Below are 19,497 nucleotides of genomic sequence, written 5' to 3' on the forward strand. Positions count from 1 at the left end.
CACATGTATATATATATATATATATATATATATATATATATATATACATATATATATATATAGAGAGAGAGAGAGAGATAGATAGATAGATTGATAGATAGATAGATAGAATGGATATCTTATTACTTGCCTGCTTATAGGATGCAGGAGGGACTCAAGGGAGGGAAAGAATTTTGGAACTCAAAATTTAAAAAGAAATGTTAAAAAAAAAGAAAAGGAAAAGGGGGACAGGTAGGTGGCTCAGCAGACAGAGACTCAGGCTCAGAGAGAAGAGGTTCTGGATTCAAATGTGACCTTAGACACTTCCTACCTGGGCAAATCACTTAGCCTCCATTGCCTAGCCCTTACCAATTTTCTGCCTTGGAAGCAGTACCCACTATCGAGTCTAAGATGGAAGAAGATATGAGGTTTGTTTTTTTTAAGTGAGTTAGTATTGTTGTTAAAAGTATAGATTTTTGAATTGGAGTTAAAATTTTTTGGTTGTTGCTCCATTGGACTCCCCTCAGCCCCCGCTGCTACTATTCCCTTGTACCCAGCATGCCAATCAGCTTTACCTGTGGTGTCCTTGATAAAGGATATAAAATGTGGCCAAGTGAGGCCAGAGGCCAGACTTTTTGAAAAAGACAAATCTGTCAGTGGTGGAGCATCAACACTAATCATTGCTGCTATTCTTGAAGCCTTCTTGTACCCAGGGTGAAGTGGTTCCACTTGTGATGAAGGCAATCTGAATCAATAGAGCCATTGTGAGAACCATCTGGTAGGAGCTGTTCCCTCCTCACCCGGCACTATGTCTGACGTGCCAAACCAGAAGTTCAACTCAATCAGTTTCCTTTCTTTCACCCTCATGCCTGAGTTTGGCACTTCTAGATTTTCTGAGTAGGACAAGGCCTTTGGCCATCTCTTAGCAGAGAACCAAATGGAGACCCAGAGGGGACAAGCCATTTGCCAAGGTCAAACAACCTGTAAATAACTATAGCAAACATCATAGGATCTGGATAGAGTTATAAAGGACTTTAGAAGCCATATAATCTAACTGCCTCCTTTTATAGATGAGGGAACTGAGGCTGAGCCATATTGGAAGAGAGAGAGAGAGAGGTTGGGGGAGGAAGAGGAAAGGGTGGGGAGATAAAGGAAGAAAGGAAGGAGGGAGGGAGAGAGATTGAGAGAGATTGAGAGATTGAGAGAGAGAGAGAGAGAGAGAGAGAGAGAGAGAGAGAGAGAACAAGGACCTCAGCAGCCACTGAGTCTAACCTATGTTCCAGAGGAAGAGATAGAGGTAAATAAGTAGATAGATAGATAGATGAGAAAGAGACAGAGAGAGGCAGAGGCAGAGGCAGAGACAGAGATAGACAGAGATAGACAGAGAAAGAGAGAGAAAGAGAGAGATAGACAGAGACAGACAGAGCCAGAGAGAAGCACTAGTTTCAGGTCCTTAATACATGATGTGTAGGTCACCAAGCCCATGTCATTCTTTCACTGTGAGACCTGGAAATCTCCCAGCAGAAGGAACTCTAGTGTGCACTTCCTTTTTTGGAGGGATGCCCTCTTTTGGGAGTTCAAGCGAGACTCTGTCTGTCTGGTCACCATGGAGCTTGTGGAGAAAGCTCCTCAGAGAAGCTGACCCTCTCTGCTTCTCTCTCAAACCAAAGATTTCACTTTAAATTCACAAGAAGCATCTTCTCCTTCTTCTAAAATGGCAGCTCAAGCCACTGTCTGCTTGACTCTGGACTCAGAGATCTCATGTGATAAGACATAATTTTCCACAAATAGTCCTTTGGGAAGTAATGAGGGAGATAGATTCCCCCTTCAATAGAAATCATGGAGCAGAAACAAGATGAACATTTGTAGGGCAAGCTGTAAGTGCAATGCTTGTTCACATATGGTAGGGCAGTAGATAGAGTATGGGGCCTGGAGTCAGGAAGACTTGTATGAAAATCCTGCCTATGATACTTACTGGCTACATAAGCATCACTGAGAAAGTTACTTAACACTTGCCTGCTTCAGTTTCCCCATATATAAAATGGGGACAATAATAATAACTTCGTAAGTTATTTTGAACGCCAAATGAAATAGTATTTGCAATGCACTTTGTAAACTTTCAAGCTCTAGATAAATTTTGGCCATTATTATTTTATGAGTAGGACTATCCAAATTCTTAAGTCCTTTCTAGTCCTTAGATCTGTGATTTGAGCCTTTGTAACCTGGTTTCTATCCTTATCATGCTAGTGACATTGTGTTCCCTCCCCAAGTTTTCTAGTGACCTCCTGGTATAGAAATCCTCATCCTCTATTCTGTGAAGGGACAAATCCACTTGGTATCAGAAGACTTGCATTCAAATGTTGCTTCTACTGTTTTGCTAGATTCATGACTGTCAGGAAGACACAACCTCTCTAAGTCTCAGGCAGCTTTCTATGGTGATAAGTCACAGACTGAAAGTAATCTATGTTGGATTCACCAAGTAAATTCATAGGTTCTTGAGGTATTGACTTGGGCATCATAAGTGGGGAGTCCAGCTAGAAGACTGATCAATCATTCGATCAACAAATATTTGGTGGTTTCCCTCTACCAGACATTATGGGAGCTGTAGCATGACTAAGGCGTGGTCTTTGTGTGTAAAACCCTCTGTGGTCTGGGAAGAGAGATGACATTTCCATAAACAATGGCAATAAAAGGCAGAATCCATCCAATTCAATGATACAAGTAACTCTTCCTAGGATCACAGAGTTAGGGCTGGGAGGAACTTTACAGGATAATTAGTCCTCTATTCCCTGTCCTCCCTTTTATGCCTTGTCTACTCTTCAGAGGACTTTGAGCAGAGGCTGGACCACCATTTGTTTGGTATACACACAATACAATCATGCACACACACACACACATAAATGTGTATATCTATCTATCTATCTATCTATCTATCTATCTATCTATCTGCCTGCCTGTCTCTGTCTGTTTATTCCTTCTATTATCTATCTACCCATCTAACCATTCATCTATCTATCTGTCTGACTATCTGTCTGTTTCCATCTGTCTGTCTGTCTATCTATCTATCTGTCTGTCTGTCTCTGCTTATCTATCTATCTATCTATCTATCTATCTATCTATCTATCTATCTGCCTGCCTGTCTCTGTCTGTTTATTCCTTCTATTATCTATCTACCCATCTAACCATTCATCTATCTATCTGTCTGACTATCTGTCTGTTTCCATCTGTCTGTCTGTCTATCTATCTATCTGTCTGTCTGTCTCTGCTTATCTATCTATCTATCTATCTATCTATCTATCTATCTATCTATCTATCTATCTATGTCTATTCCTCCTGTTATCTATCTATCTATCTATCTATCTATCTATCTATCTGTCTGTCTGTCTGTCTATCTATCTGTCTATCTCTGTCTGTCTATCTCTGTCTATCCATCTATCCATCTATCTACTTATCTGCCTATCTGTCTGTCTATCCATCTCTCCATCTATCTGCTTATCTGCCTATCTGCCTATCTGCCTATCTATCTATCTATCTATCTATCTATCTATCTATCTATCTATCTATCATCTATCTATGTCTATTCCTCCTGTTATCTATCTATCTATCTATCTATCTATCTATCTATCTATCTATCTATCTATCTATCATCTATCTATGTCTATTCCTCCTGTTATCTATCTATCTATCTATCTATCTATCTATCTATCTATCTATCTATCTATCTATCTGTCTGTCTATCTATCTGTCTATCTCTGTCTATCTCTGTCTATCCATCTATCCATCTATCTACTTATCTGCCTATCTGTCTGTCTATCCATCTCTCCATCTATCTGCTTATCTGCTTATCTGCCTATCTGCCTATCTATCTATCTATCTATCTATCTATCTATCTATCTATCTATCTATCTATCATCTATCTGTCTGTCTATCCATCTATCTGCCTATCTGTCTGTCTGTCTGTCTGTATCTATCTATCTATCTATCTATCTATCTATCTGTCTGTCTGTCTGTCTGTCTGTCTGTCTGTCTGTCTGTATCTATCTATCTATCTATCTATCTATCTATCTATCTATCTATCTACCTATCTATCTAATCTCTTCCTCTGGAACATGTGTTAGACTCAGTAGCTGCTGAGGTCCTTGTTTTTCCCCAAATTCTATCTATGATTCTATAATTTGGTATCACCTGTAGTCCTCGACATCTACAGTGAAAGAACTCTGGCTCATTTTCAAGGTTCTTCTTAACCTCATTCTCATGGAATTTATATAGTCTGGTAGTATAGGGCAAAGGGAGCCAACTGATCCACCCAGGGACTTTGGTCTCATTAAACTTATGCTTTAACCAACAGAACCTCCTAACTCTAGTCTTGATTGAGTTCAGTGAACAATGAACTAAATGTCTGTGGACTCTTCTTGATGCCATGGAATGGATACTATAAAAGATACTTAGGATATGACCTCAGTGCTCACCCTACAATTCTAAAGAAAAGGTACAAGTCAGGGAGATTAATTGATTCCACAAATACTGTATTTACTGGGTGCTACCACGTGTGTTGTTGTTCAGTCATGTTTAATGTGACATGACTCTATGTCCATGGGGTTTTCTTGGCAAAGATACTAGAATGGTTTGCCATTTCCCTCTCCTGTGTGTCCCCATTTTATAGATGAGGAGCTAAGGTAAATAGGGGGTAAGTGACTTTCCCAGAGTCACATAGCTAGTAAGTATCTGGGGCTGGATTTGAACTCATATCTTTCTGATTCCAGGCCTAGTGCTCTATCCACTGCACCATCTAGCTGTCTACTGTATGGAAGATGCCAAGAGGAATAATTAAAAAAAAAATAGACATGGTCCTTACCATCATGGAGTTTACAATTTAAGTCACAGACACACATATCTAGAAATATGGACTCATGGAATGTTAGACTTGGCAGGAATCCCAGAGGCCATTTGGCCAACATATCATAAAAGGCCAGGATTTGGAGCTAGAGGAGAGCAAAAGTATCATAGGATTAGAGATTTAGAGCTAGAGGGAACTTAGCATTTATTTAGTCCAACCTCCTCGTTTTACTGAGCAAGAAATGATGGCCCAGAACCCTGAAGTGTCTCACCTCGAGAATGCAGGGTCAGCTTCCTGCCCTGATGAGTCATTGAAGGAGGATCCTAAAATCTAAAATGGTTAATTATAGATGCCATTTAAGTCCGTATTTAGTGTGGTGATAATATGGAAACCATGGAGACGAAGCATAGCCACCCTTCTCTGTTCACTGTCTGGCATAGTGTAGGATTCAACCAGCTGGTTTCAGAGGACCCTTCCTCTTTCTCATACCCACTCCTTCCTGGCTTGCCAAACCAGGCCAGATACCACTGATCTCTCCCTTCTCCGAACTCTTATACTTACAGGCAGTTTATTACTTAATTACTCTAGTTGTTTCCCGAGTCTTCATCACCCGGACTAGGCAATATCATTCTTGAGGCCAGGAATCATAGTTTACATTCAATTCAAATCAACCAACATTTATTGAGTTCCTGCTATGTCCTGGACTTGGTCCTGGACTTGGCTTGCATTAAGAAAGGGAGAGTCAGAAATATAATGAGGGTGGGGCAAACAGGGCTTTGTTCCAGGGCATGCAATTTAGAGGGTGATGAATTTAGAGAACGTCAGCATAACTTGACACCCTCCAGCATAGCAAAAATAAAGCTTGGTCCCTATTTTGAAAGAGTCATCATTTAGAATAGAAAACTATTGGATGGTAGGCTGGGTTGATCTCCTTCCCTGTCCTTTCCTACAATTTGGGACCCATAAGCTTGTATTAAAGATATTTTGATAACTATGTTTGAGAAGAAGTGGTTTCCTTTGTATTCCTATGTGTTTTATTTTATGCATTTAGAAAGATAATTCTGTGGATGATAATAATTATTATCATAATTATAATAGCTAGCATTTATATAGTGCTTTAAAAACATTGCAAAGGGTTTTGTCTATGTTATTTTATTTGATTGTCATAACAACACTATGAGATAGGGGCTATTATTATCCCAATTTTAAAAGTGAGGAAATTGGGACTTGCTACCGATCATCCAACTAGTAAGTATCTGAAACCAAATTTGAACTCTAGTCTTCCTGATTTGAAATCCGCCACTCTATCTGCTTTGATGCCCAGCTGCCTCAAGGGCTCCATCAAACCACACAAAAAGAGGTTAGGAATTCCTGTGCTAGACCAATGCTTTCTCCACTAAGGGTGCCATGGTGCTGTTGGACCTGGGCCGGGTTTTAGATGCTTTCCTTGAGAAAGAAATTCCTAGTTCTGATTCTGGGTCCAGAATAAAGCAGATAATAGCTCCCCTGTACTCTGCCTTTGTCATACTGCATCACTGTGTGATATGCTTAGTGCCATATTCTAGTTGGATTATGGATAAGTAAGAAAGTCTCTAGGGGAGGGCATCCAGGATGGTGAAAGTCCTCTGACCATGTTACACAAGGACTGGTGAAAGGTGGTAGGCATGTACAGCCTGGAGAAAAGAAGACTTGGGAGTGACATAGTAGCTACCTTCATCATAACCTTTGAAGGGTTGTCCTATCACGGAGGGCTTAGCTTTATTCAGCATCTATTGGTGGAGGGTATAAATTTAGTCACACATTTAGGTTGAAAGCCCTCAGTAAGACAAGGAAGGGTCACTGTATGTGTTGGCAGTGTGGAAAAATCTACATCGATAAAGTCATGGATGAAATTGAAGAGAGAAAAATCGAGTCCAAGATAACATGTTCAATCTGACAATATGGTTGACAATTGGCGAGCCTTTGGAAACACTGGCACTGAAGTATTCCTTTCAGCCAAAAAATCATGTTTCCTTCTTCTCTCAATAGAGAGGTGGGGGACTATGGAAACAGAATGTTTCTCACACCACTGTGTACAGTCATCCTACTGATTGAATCTGTTTAATTTTGTTGTTATTGTTACAAGGAATCATTCAAGGCTGAGGAATAGGATGGGCAATGTTTCTGGAACTGATTATGACATAAAAACAAAATGGACTCATAAAACTTCTTTTTAAGCTTGTTCTCTACAGTTCAGTGGAAAGATTGCTTATTCTGGAGCCTGATGGTCTAGTTTTAAATCCTACTTTTGGTGGTTTCTACCTGCGTATCCTTTGAGTAAGTCACTTAAACTCCCTGAGCCTCAGTTCCCTCATCTATATAAATGAAGGCATTGGACTAGGTGGTCTCCAAGGTCCTCTGCAGCTCTCGAGCTAAGACACATATTCCACAATGCATTATATAATAATATGGGGCTAATGATAGCTGTTCTGAGGGCTGTTCTGAGGACTGAATAAGATAATAGATACAAATTGCCTTGAAAAGCTCAAAGCACTACATAAACATCAGTCATTGTTGTTTTCACCGTTGTTTCATGGCATGGTGAGCGTACTAGGAACCAACAGACTCTCTGCCAATAACTTACTATATGGCCTTGAGCAATTAAGTTCACAACTCTGGGTCTCAGTTTCCTCATCTGTAAAATGAAAGGTTTAATATAGATGATCTCTAAGGTCTACCCCTGTTCTAAATCCTTCCTATCATCATCAATTTTCTAAACCTTACCTTCCATCTTAGAATCAATTCTGTGTATTGGTTCCAAGGCAAAAGAGCAGTAAGGACTAGGCAATGGGTTTAAGTGATTTGCCCAGGGTCACACAGCTAGGAAATGTCTGAGACCAGATTGGACCCCAGGATCTCCTGTCTCTAGACTTAACTCTCTACCCACTGAGCAACCCAGCTGCCCCTTGATCTTAATAGCTGGCCAAGAAGTCGGAGCCTGAGAATGGAATTTGTATTTCTGAATCATGTTTTGGGTCAGAGGATGATAGTCTCCTGAATAGGAATGGAGTGAACCTAACTAAGGCTGGAAAGCTTGTTGCCTGGTAGAATAATCCAACAGGCTTTCTACTGAAAAGGAAGAAAGATGGAGAAAGCTGCTGACATATACCCAGCAAGCTAGAATCCATGGAGAGCAGCTAACATAAAGGGACAAGAATCACAACTGAGATTCCAAGGAGTTTTCTGGAAACAAAAATCCAAGGAAAGGGCTAGCAGTATGGTCCACAGCCTCAAGGGTCTCTACAAAAACCCAAAATCTATACAAATATGCACAATAAAACAAAGTGAACCAGTGATCCTAAGAGGAGGAGGCAAGTTTGACTTCATGGGATTACTAAGATTTGGCAGGAGGGGATACAGGATTCTAGATGGAGATACCTTATTCAACAGATCATGGGGTAAGGGGAGAGGGAATGTCAACCCATCAATCAATATTTATCAAGCAGCTACTGGGGCAGCTAGGTAGTTCAGTGGATTGAGAGCCAGGTCTGCAGATAGGAAGTCCTGGGTTCAAATCTGACCTTAGACACTTCCTAGCTGTGTGACCCTGGACAAGTCACTTAATCCCAATATCCCAGCCCTTGCCACTCTTCTGCCTTCAAACCAATACTTAGTATCAATTCTAAAACAGAATGGAAGGGTTATTTTGTGTTTTATATACCAGGTATTATATTAGGTGCTGGGAACACAAAGACAAAAATGAAATAGTACTTGCCCTCAAAGAGATTTACAATCTAATAAGGGAGACAGAATGTGTGTGAACATATATGTTTATATATATGTGTATGTATACACACAATATATACAAGATGATTTTTTTGAGACAGGCACTAGCATCTGGGTGAATCAGGAAAGGCTTCATGTGGAAAGCCATGTTTGAGGTGAGTTTTGAAGGAAACAGGACTAAGGTGAGGAAAGAATCCATTCTAGGTATTATTGTTGTTATCTAGTCATTTCTGTCGTGTCCAATTTTCCATAACCCCATTCAAGATTTTCATGGTAAAGATACTGAAGTGGCTTGCCATTTCCTTTCCAGATCATTTTACAGATGAGGAAACTGAGGCAAATAGGATTAAGTGGCTTAACCAGGGTACCACTCTTCATGACCTCAATTGGGGTTTCCTTGGCAAAGATATTAGAGTGGTTAGCCATTTCCTTCTCCAGCTCATTTTACAGATGAGGAAACTGAGGCAAATGGGATTAAGTGACTTAACTAGGGGCAAAGATATTAGAGTGGTTAGCCGTTTCCTTCTCCAGCTCATTTTACAGATGAGGAAACCGAGGCAAACAGGATTAAGTGACTTAACCAGGGTACCACTCTTCATGACCTCAATTGGAGTTTCCTTGACAAAGATACTGGAGTGGTTAGCCATTTCTTTCTCCAGTTTACAGATGAAGAAACTGAGGTAGAGAGGGTTAAGTGACTTGCCCAGAGTCACACAGCTAGTATTGGGGAGCAGTATAAAGGCTCAGGGATAGTTAATGAAGTGTTCTGTGAGAAGAAGAGCAAGAATATGCCCATTTGACTAATGTCTAATTTCTATAGCTAGAAAGGGGCCAGATTGTGAAGAGCTCTAAATGCTCGACAGTCGTTTTGCGTCCCATTTTATTTCAGAGGTCGTTTAGAGTTGTTTATTGAGTTAGGAAGCAACCTGCTTAGCTAGATGCTTCAGAAACATCATTTTGGTGGTTCTGTGGAGGATGGATTGGTGTGAGGAGAGATATGAGTCAGGGAGAACAATTGGATGGCTGCTGCAACAGTTCTGGTGAATAGTGATGAGGGACTGAACTAAGGAGATGGTTGTGTGAGTGGAATGAGAAGATGGCCTAGAGTTAGACATGACAAGATCTGGCCAATGATTGGATGTGTAAGGTGAGGGAGAGGAAGGGATGGAAGGTGAACCTGACTGACTGGAAGGGTGCTGGGCCCCTCAATAGTAACTGGGACGTTTGGAAGAAAGGAAGGTTTATTTGGAAAAAAGAACAAGTTCTGTTTTGGGCATATTGAGGTTGAGATGTCTATGAGACATTTAGTTCAAAATGTCTAGGAGTTGGGCAGCTAGGTGGCATAATGGATAAAGCCCCAGGTCTAGAGATGAGAGGCCCTGGGTTCGAATTTGACTTCAGATACTTCCTAACTGTTTGACCCTGAGCAAGTCACTTAACTCTGATTGCCCAGCCCTTACTGCTCTGCTCTTCTGCCTGGGAACTGTTACCTGTACTGGTTCTAAAGGCAGAAGGTTAAGATTTTTAAAAAAGTCTAGGAGGCAGTTGGAGACAAGCTAAGTCAGTGATTCCCAAAAGTGGGCGCTACCACCCCCTGGTGGGTGTTGCAGCGATCCAGGGAGAGCAGTGATGGCCACAGGTGCATTTATCTTTCCTATTAATTGCTATTAAAATTTAAAAAAATTAATTTCCAGGGGGCTAAGTAATTTTTTTCTGGAAATGGGGTGGTAGGTTAAAAAAGTTTGGGAACTACTGAGTTAAGTAGAGAAACAATGCCTGAATATGCCTGTAAATCAGCTGCATAGAGTTAGTAATTAAACCTGCAGGTGTTACTGAGATTGGGCAGCTAGGTGTAGAGTCAGGAAGACCTGAGTTCAAATGTAGCCTGCTGTGTACCAGCTGTGTAACCCTGAGTAAGTCACTTAACATTGTTGGCCTCAGTTTTCTCATCTGTAAAATGAGCCAGAGAAGGAAATGGCAAATCACTTCAGTGTCTTTGCCAAGAAAATCTCTAATGGGGTCACAAAGAGTTGTACACAATTAAACAACTAAACAAGTTATTACGATCGTCAATTAACTGATCAATCAACAGGCATTTATCACAGGATGAGAGCATATATAAAGACAAGAGGGCCCAGGAAAGAGCCAGAGGGGGCACACACAGTTAGATGACACGATAAAGATAATGACCAAGCAAAAGAGATCGAGGAGTGGCCCCGCAAGTGTTAGATTAGCAATAGGAGAACAGTGACATAAAAAAACTCGGACGCAAGCATCTTTGGAGGAAGAAGTTGATGAATAGTGTCAAATCCTGCAGAGGCCAAGAGGGATGAAGCCTGGGGAAAAGCCATCAAATCAGGCAACTAAGACATCACTGGGAATTTTGGGGAGAGTGATTTCAGTTAAGTGATGAGGTCAGAAGCCAGAATGGAAAGGGTTGAGAAATGAGGGAGGCAAAGGGTAGAATCAGCCTTTTGTACGAGTTTCTCTGGGAAAGGGAAGGAACAAATAAGTCTGAAAGGATGGAAGGGTTTTTTTTTTAAAGATAAAGAGCCTTAAAAGGAATCTTAGGCAGCAAGGAAGGAAATGTTAGATGGGGAAACATTGAAGGTTATAGAGAGAAGTGAGGATTGTGAGGTGTAATCTGTTGGAGAAGGGATGGGATTGAGGGGGAAGGTAGAGGGCTTGACCTTGGCAAAGAGAAGGGCCATTTCTTCCTCAAAGACCAAAGTGAACAAAGATCAAAGAGTTGAACATTGTGAATTAATAAGGCAAATCCATGGGAGGAAATCCATGAACTGGTTGGGGAAAAGATGGGAAGAAATCCGTGAACTAGTCGAGGAAAATATGGTAGAGAGCATTTGGGTGAAGATCAATGAAGGGAAAGAGAGGCATTTTTGTCATTGTATACTAGAGACTAGCTAAACATAAAGAGAGGAATTAGCCATGTTCGGTGTTTAGGAAACAGATCACAAGCCAGACACAGGAGCGTGTTATAGTGGTGATGGAAGACTTTAATTATCCACACATCTGCTGGTATTCTCTCTGCCAAACTCAGGCATTTAACAATTTCTTGACTTGTCTTCCAATAATTTCATCCTCATAAAGGTGGAGGAACCGACTAGGAGGAAACTTTTTGATCTGATGCTCAGTAATGGGAAGGAATCGGTGGCCAGCGCAGCAATAATGTGGATGTGACCATTGATCCTTAGAGTTTGTGGCATTGACCTTACGCTTAGGAAGAGCAGATTGTAAAAGCTTCTAGGGTAGGATAGATGGGATTCTCTGTGCTATAATTCTGTTAGAGAAGTTAATCCAGAAGAGATGAGAAACATGAGAATGAAATTAGGAAGCTACACAGGGAAATAACAGCTTGTGTGGAAAATTGTTATTACATGTAATTGGTAAAATAAAATATCTTTTAAGAAAAAAGGAAGGGGGCAGCTGGGTAGCTCAGTGGATTGAGAGCCAGGCCTAGAGATGGGAGGTTCTGGGTTCAAATCTGGCCTCAGACACTTCCCAGCTGTGTGACCCTGGGCAAGTCACTGATCCCCATTGCCCACCCTTACCACTCTTCTGCCTTGGAGCTGACACACAGTATTGACTCCAAGATGGAAGCTAGGCGTTTAAAAAAAAGGAAAAAAAAGGAAAAAGGAAAATGATTTCAGTGAGAAGGAGAAAGAGAAATTGTTTTAAGGAACCCATGTGGTTGCACAGAGGACTCAGAAACAGCAATAACAGTAATAATAAACATTGATGCAGCTCTTTAAGGTTTGCAAGGCACTTTCCCTATGTTCTCTCATTTGATTCTCATAACAGTGCTGGCAGGTAGATGTTGTTATTATCTATACTTTACAGATGAGGACACTGAGGGAGATGGAGGATAAGGGATCTGCCCAGTATCACACAGCTAATAAACATCTGAGGCTGGATTTGAACTTGGATCTTCTTGAATAAAAGTCCCATGCTCCATATACTTTACCATCTAGGTGCCTTGCAACCAACTTTGTTTTTAAAAAGATACAAAGGGGAAATAGAAGGAAAGGTAGGCAAATGGGATTGGATAACTAAGGATGACAGTAGTGTAAGAATATTGTTTTTTTAAAACCCTTCTCTTCTGCCTTAGATTCAGTACTGTGTCTAAGGTTCTAAGGCAGAAGAGGGGTAAGGGATAGGCCATGGGGGTTAAACACCTTGCTCAGAGTCAAAGAGCTAGGAAGCACCCAAGGTAGGATTTCAACCCAGGACATCCCATCTCCAGGTCTGGAGCCACTGAGCCACCTAGCTAACCCCATGAATAGTGTTGAAATCCAGTTGAGTTTGGTAAAAAAAAAAGTTAAGGCAAAAAACAGGAGAGAAGAAATTTTGTCTTTTTTGTGCATATTTGCTCTTGATATTAGGGAAAAGAAGAGAATCAAACAAGGAACAGTGACTGTGTGGACAGAATGATGGTAATTCACAACAGGGGGCAAAGTGGATAGAGAGGCAGGCCTGGAATCAGGAAGATCTGGGTTCAAATCTGACTTCAAACACTTAAATTTGTGATTCTGGGCAAGTCACTTACCCTGTGATTGCCTAACCCTTGCCCTTCTATTCTAGATTTGTCAGTAGGACAGGCAGTAAGAGCTAAAAAAATAAACAGAGGAGGCAGAACTGTTGAATTCTCAGTTGGCTTTTGTGTTCCCTGCCAGGGAGGATAGCCCTTGCATGGAGAAGGACAAACCAAACCAGTTAATGAGGAGTTGATTGCCAATATAAATATAGAAAAAAAAACCCACCTCGCTGCCCTTGCTGAGTCCAAGTCACGTGGCCCACGTGACTCCTCGGGTTCTGAAAAAAATCATGGATGTGATTGTCCAGCAAACTGTCAATGCATTTTGAAAGACCTTGGGAAAGGGGGGTTGCTAGAAGGACGGGGGGAAGGCTAAATGCTGTCCCAATTGTTGAGGAAAGGCTGGAGAATATAGTCTGCAGACTGTGTAGAGCAGTGACCTTGACTTGGGTTCCTGGGAAAATTCCACAGCATTTTATCAAAGAAATGCTTAGTGGCCCTCTATAACAGGAGGCAATAATCACACAGGGCCATTGTGGCTGCAGCAAGTCATCCCAGATTGATCTGATTTCTTTTTTTAGATAGTGGTTGTATAAGCGGATCAGGTGAAAGCTGTAGATCTCACTTAGCCAGACGTCAGCAAATCTTGGGGTTAAATGTATCCTACCATTCTTGAGGAAAAGATGGTGAGGCATGGAGGAGACTCAGCAGCAGGAGAGAGACTCGGAACTGGCTCAGTGATGGTAGTCATTAAACACTCGGTGTCGACCTAGAACGTCTCCAAAGGCGTAACCCAGGACTCGTGTTTGGTCTGGGGATGCTTGATGTTTTTTCAAGTGATTCCGATCCATGGCATGCTTTCCAGATCGATCTGGATTGAGTGATCGGCAAAGGAGGGATCTGTAGTTCTAAGAGTATGGATCCACAGAGTTTCTTGCACCTTGGTGGTAGTTGTCACCCTGGAGACCCAATCTGTGAGGGACTGTTGTGTGAAGTAACCAAGAGGGAGTGTTATGTGAAAATGTCATGAATCTGGGAAGGATAGCTAAGACTGGATGACAAGGTCAGGATCTGCAGAAATCTTGACAGGTTAGAAAATTGGGCAGACTCTAGTATGATGAAATTCAATAGGGTGAATTGAAGTCTTCCTCTTGGCTTTTTAAAAAACCCTTACCTTCTGTCTTAGTATCAATTGTAAGACAATCGAGCAGCAAGGGCTAGGCAATGGGCATTAAATGACTTGCCCAGGGTCATACAGCTTGAAAGTGTCTAAGGCCAGATTTGAACTCAGGTCCTTCCAACTCCAGGCTTGGCATTCTATCCACTCTGTTACCTAGCTGCCCCTTGACTTTTGAAAATATGACACAACAAGTACAAGATGGAGTAGGTATGGTCAGATAGCAGCCCTTCTGAAAAAGATTTGGGGTCCTAGTGGGCAACGAGTGAAATGAATTAAGAGTGTGCTATGGTAACCACAAAACCTACTTTGATCTTGGGCAACACATTCAGAATTATGGAGGTGAGGGTCCTTCTAGGCTGTACTGTACAGACTAGGTTTGGAATATTGTGTTCAGTTATGGGCTTTGTGTTTTAGGAAGAATGGTGGTAAACTGTGAAATGTAGAAAGGAAGGAATTCAAGATGGCGGAAGGCCTCAAATTCATGCAACAATAGGGTGAGTTGAAAGAACTGGAGATGCTTACTTTATAAAAGAGAGAACTATAGGAGGGCATGGTTCAGAATTTGGAAAGATGCTTTGTAGAAGAGAGAGCAGAATTTCCCAGAGGGTAAAATGAGGAGAAATGTATTTAAATGGCAAAAGACCAAGTTTTCTTGAGATCAGGAAACACTTGCCAATAATTAAAGATGCCTCAAAGTAGGACGGGCCATCTAGGGAATCTGTGGACTCTTCCTTATTGGAAGTCTTTCTAACAGAGACTGGATAACTGACTACTGTCCTTGCTGGGTGAGTTGTGGTGGGGATTCCTTTTGGATTCTGGGTCAGACTAAGTGGCCACTGAGCTTCCTTCCAACTCTGAAATGCTTCATTTCTCTACTCTCTAAAACAATGATTCTCAAAATCTAGTCTGAGGGAAAAGGGACCCTTTCAGGGGGTCTTTGAGGTCAAAATTATTTTCATAATAAAACTAAGATGTTTTCATTTTCTAATATGGAGAGCTATAAATGAGAAGAGCCAAGAGAATATTAGCGACAGCACAGGAATATTGTTTGAACAATGACTTGTGTATATTTACCTCTAGAGAAAGAACTGATAAGTAGAAATAAGAAAGAGCTAGTTTTATATATATTGTCTCTTTTTGTGAAATGATGCCTTCTCTGATGGAGGGAAGGGAAGGAGGGAGGGAGTTAAATTGGATATTTAAATGTAACAAACTAATTAATTTTTAAAAATATTGATAGATTGAGCCAGAAGAAATGATTAACAGGCTAATTAAAAAATAAAACTTAGAAAGAACTCCATGGGATAATGAACAGCAAAATGAGAAGGACCAAGAGAACATTATCTACTTGAAGAATAACTTGTGAATGTCACCTCCAGAGAATGATGGGAAAAATGGAAACAAAAAAGACATAATCGATATATACATGTCTGTTTGCCAGATGATGCCTTCTATAGTGTGGGGAGGGGAGGGAGGGATTGGGACACTTGCAAATAAATTCTATTAATAAAAAAAAATAAAAAAGAATGACAGATATAACCCACATAAACAAAAGGTCTTTTAAGAGGGGAAAGGAGTCCGGAGATGCTCTGAGATCCTCTTCTAGCTCTAGAAGTCCGTAAGCTTATGAGAAAATTCTTGGAATAAATATAGAGTGAAGGATTGTGCCACTGAGCCCCTGGCGCAACAAATGAATGAACCTGGCCAGCCTGCCTCAGCTCTGCTTCATTAAGATTGAGGTGGAGGCCGTATGCTCAAAGTCTTCTCTACTGTGTCATGGCATCGTGAGGGCCCAAAGACATTCAATTAATTGGTCGTTATATTCAATCAGTTCAGGAGCTGGTCTGCTCTGCTGAGAATAGTACCAGGCTAATGAGGCCAAGGCCACGAGTCTGACCCGGGGTGGGCCAGTTGGCTGTCCTCTGTCCCACCACTACATGCTTTGTTCCTAACCTTGGCCAGCTGTCATGGACACACATGCTTTTGGTCATAAGTGGAACTGACCGAGAGGATGTAGATAGAACATGGTACAATTCCATTCCCCAAACTGGAAAAACCACTTGATCCCTTTTGCCCTGGGCACCAGGAATCATTAGATCCCCAGGATTTTGGAACTGGGGACTGGAAAAGTATTGACTCTAGAGTCTGAGAACCTGAGTTCAGGTCTTGTGTCTGACATTCACTATCTTCCAGAACTCAGGGTGAATCCCTTACTTCTTGGTCCCTATTAAAAAACACACACACACACACACACACACACACACACACACACACACACACACACACACACACAACTCTTCCCTTCCGTCTGTGCATGGATACCAAGGCAGAAAAGCGGTAAAGGTTAGGCAGTGAGAATTAAGTGACTTGGCCAGGGTCACACAGCTGGGAAGTGTCTGAGGTCAGATTTGAACCCAGGACTTCCCATCTCTAGGCCTGACTCTCAATCCACTGAGCTACCTAACTGTCCCCTCTGGGCCTTATTTTTGTTGTTGTTCAGTTGTTTCAGTCATCTCTGACTCTTCCTGATCCCATTTGGGTTTTCTTAGCCACAGACTCCAGTTTATTTTACGGCAAACGGGGTTAAGTGACTTGCCCAGGGTCATCCATCTCGTAAGCATCTGAGGCTGGATTTGAACTCATGTCTTCCTAAATCCAGGTTCTGCACACTATTCGGAGTCTTGTTTACTTATGTATAAAAAGAGGAAGCCGGATGAGATGACCTCTTATGTCTCTGGTAGCTCCACATTGTCTACAGCCTTACTACCCTGAACGTGCTCGATCTCATCTAGTAGCTCCATGTCTATGATCCCAATTCTACCATGTGTAATGGACCCTGGAATTCTGGGTGAGGCTTGACCCTGTATCTTGCAGGAATTCCACCCTGCCATTTTCATGTTACACATGTCATCTACAATGACCAGAAACTTTAAGAACCACCACCACCACCACCACCATCACTATCATCTCTAGTAAGGTTTCAAGGAGCTTTACAAACATGATCTCATTTTATCCTCACACCAATCAATGCTATTATTCTCCCCACTGAACAGACAAGGCAACTGAGATAGTTTGAGATCAAGTGACTTGTCCAGGGTCACACATCAAGTAAATTTCTGATTTGAACTCAGGTCTTCCTGACTCCAGTTTCTGACCCCTATCCACCATGTTATGTAGCTAGAATTTTAGAGCATCCTTTAAAATGATTCTGAGCCCTCAATCAAGACAATGTACTGGTCATCCTCGAAATGTCAGGGCTTCCCACCAGCATTCATTAAATTAAAATTAATTAAATTTTAAAAATCTCAATGTAGAGAGCAGAAATCAAGGCAGGAGAGAGATGGTAGAGGCAAGTGCCTCCTTCCAGAGACTTCTCCCCAAGTCCCTGACTTACCCTTTTTCTTATCTCTGAAATTCAGGTGCTACCCGGGCAGAGAGGAGAGGGTTGGCTGGGGCTTGACATTCCCTGTGCTGTTAATCATAATTGTACGCATAAAGGCTTTTAATGCTATGGCAGGATCTTATTTGTTATGTCCTAGGTAATAACGTGATGAAAATGAGTTTTAGTGACTTGCCCAAGACCACCCAGCTGCTAAGTGACTTAGCATGGGTCTCCTGACTCTCAAGACTAATTTTCTACCCCATTATTCTCTTTCTAGAAGTTTGATTGTATTGTAGGTACTGAGGGAGGCAGGTAGCCCAATGGATAGAACGCTATAGTTGGAGCCAGGAAGACCTGAGTTGAAATGTGATTTCAGACACTTAATGGTGTGGGTGACCCGGGGTGAGACATTTAAACGTTCTCTGCCTCAGTTTCTTCAACTGTAAACCAGGGCTGATAATAACAGCACCTATCTCCCAGGGTTGATGGGAGGTTTAAATGAGAAACTATTTGTAAAGCATTTGGCACAGTGCCTGCACAGAGTAGGTACTATATAAAGGCTTATCCCCCTCCCCAGAACAGTTAAGGGACCTCAGAAAAGAAGTCCCGCGCCTGTAGTCATTTCCTCTATTTAGTAACTTAAGTGAAATTCCTCCTCTTGCTCCTCCCCACTTTCTTCCCCCTCTTTTCTGTTTTATTTGATTCCTCTACAGAATGGAGAGGAAAACCGCGCGGACTTCCTACTCGTGTCACCTTGGATAAGTCACTTAACCTGCAAGCTGGGGTGGGAGACGGAAGGCTACGTCAATTCAGCACCGACGAGGTGACGAGGGGAAGTTGCAAGCTCACTGGTTCCCCCGCCCTGACCTCTATCTCCCAGAGAAGGCAGAGCCGGAAGACCCCGGGTGAGACGGCTCCTTACAGCTGCCTGCTGGGCCTCAGAGGGGCTGCGGGTGGGTTGGACAGCTCCCACCCTTGCCCACTTGCCCTCCTCTCCCGCTACTCCGGCTCCAGCCCGATCCGGTCCCCAAAGTGCTGCTGCCCTCGCTCCAGGGTGCCCCCCTCTCTCCCCGCCCCAGTCTCCCCACACGCGCTCCGACAGCTTCTTCCATTCATTTCCCGAGTGCGGCATGAGGCTGGGAGGAGGCAGGGGCTCCGAGGTTGCCCTGTTCTCCCAGCTCGGTCCTCCCCTGTCTCCCTCCCGGGGCCCCCCTCCCCCGGACCTCAATGGGGCAGTCCGCAGTCCCCTTACCCATTTCCTCCTGGGCTTTGCGTGAGGCTCCTCCTCTCTCCAGGTACCAGCCCAGCTGCTCCACCATGGCTCCACGCCCAGCCCTGGGCCAGGGAGGGGGGCAGAGCTTCGGGCTCAGGGAGGGGGCTCAGCCAGGCCTCTGCCCACAGAACACTCCAGGACTCCCAGCATACCGAATGCAAGACCCAACCGGCAGGAGCGGCAAAGACAGAGAACAGCTGAAGCTTGTCCGACTGGTTCGACTGCTGCCGTCATTCACTGGGGAGCTTGGGGCTGGGGCGTGCCCTCCCGCAGGCACCGCCGTGCCAAGCCGGCCCTCTGGAGAGAGGACTGCCCGGGTCACGGCCGGCCTAGGGAAGCGCCCACAGCCCCGGGCACGCCTTGCGGGCCTGCGGACCCTGCAGCACCCTTGCCCCAGTTCGGGTTAGTGCCTAACCAGAAGGGACCTGAAAATCTCCAGCCTGGAATATTACAGAGTTTTCTGTTGGCATAGTAGAAAGACGGCTGGATTTGGCAGTTGGCCCAGAGGCAGGAAGACCTGAGTTCCAAT

The 19,497-nt window shown here is 42.8% G+C and overlaps 1 protein-coding gene across 1 annotated transcript in view; it reads right to left on the reverse strand.

The window, feature by feature from the left end:
• The window catches only part of PSD4 (pleckstrin and Sec7 domain containing 4), an 80,249-nt gene extending 61,235 nt beyond the window's left edge, over positions 1 to 19,014 (reverse strand). The window contains exon 1 of the mRNA XM_044659344.1: positions 18,948 to 19,014. Within this exon, the coding sequence (XP_044515279.1) occupies positions 18,948 to 19,014 (67 nt within the window). The remainder of the gene's footprint in view (positions 1 to 18,947) is intronic.
• Positions 19,015 to 19,497: the final 483 nt, after the last annotated feature.

This window comes from Gracilinanus agilis, chromosome 2 (assembly GCF_016433145.1).
Source record: "Gracilinanus agilis isolate LMUSP501 chromosome 2, AgileGrace, whole genome shotgun sequence".
Classification (NCBI taxonomy): domain Eukaryota; kingdom Metazoa; phylum Chordata; class Mammalia; order Didelphimorphia; family Didelphidae; genus Gracilinanus; species Gracilinanus agilis.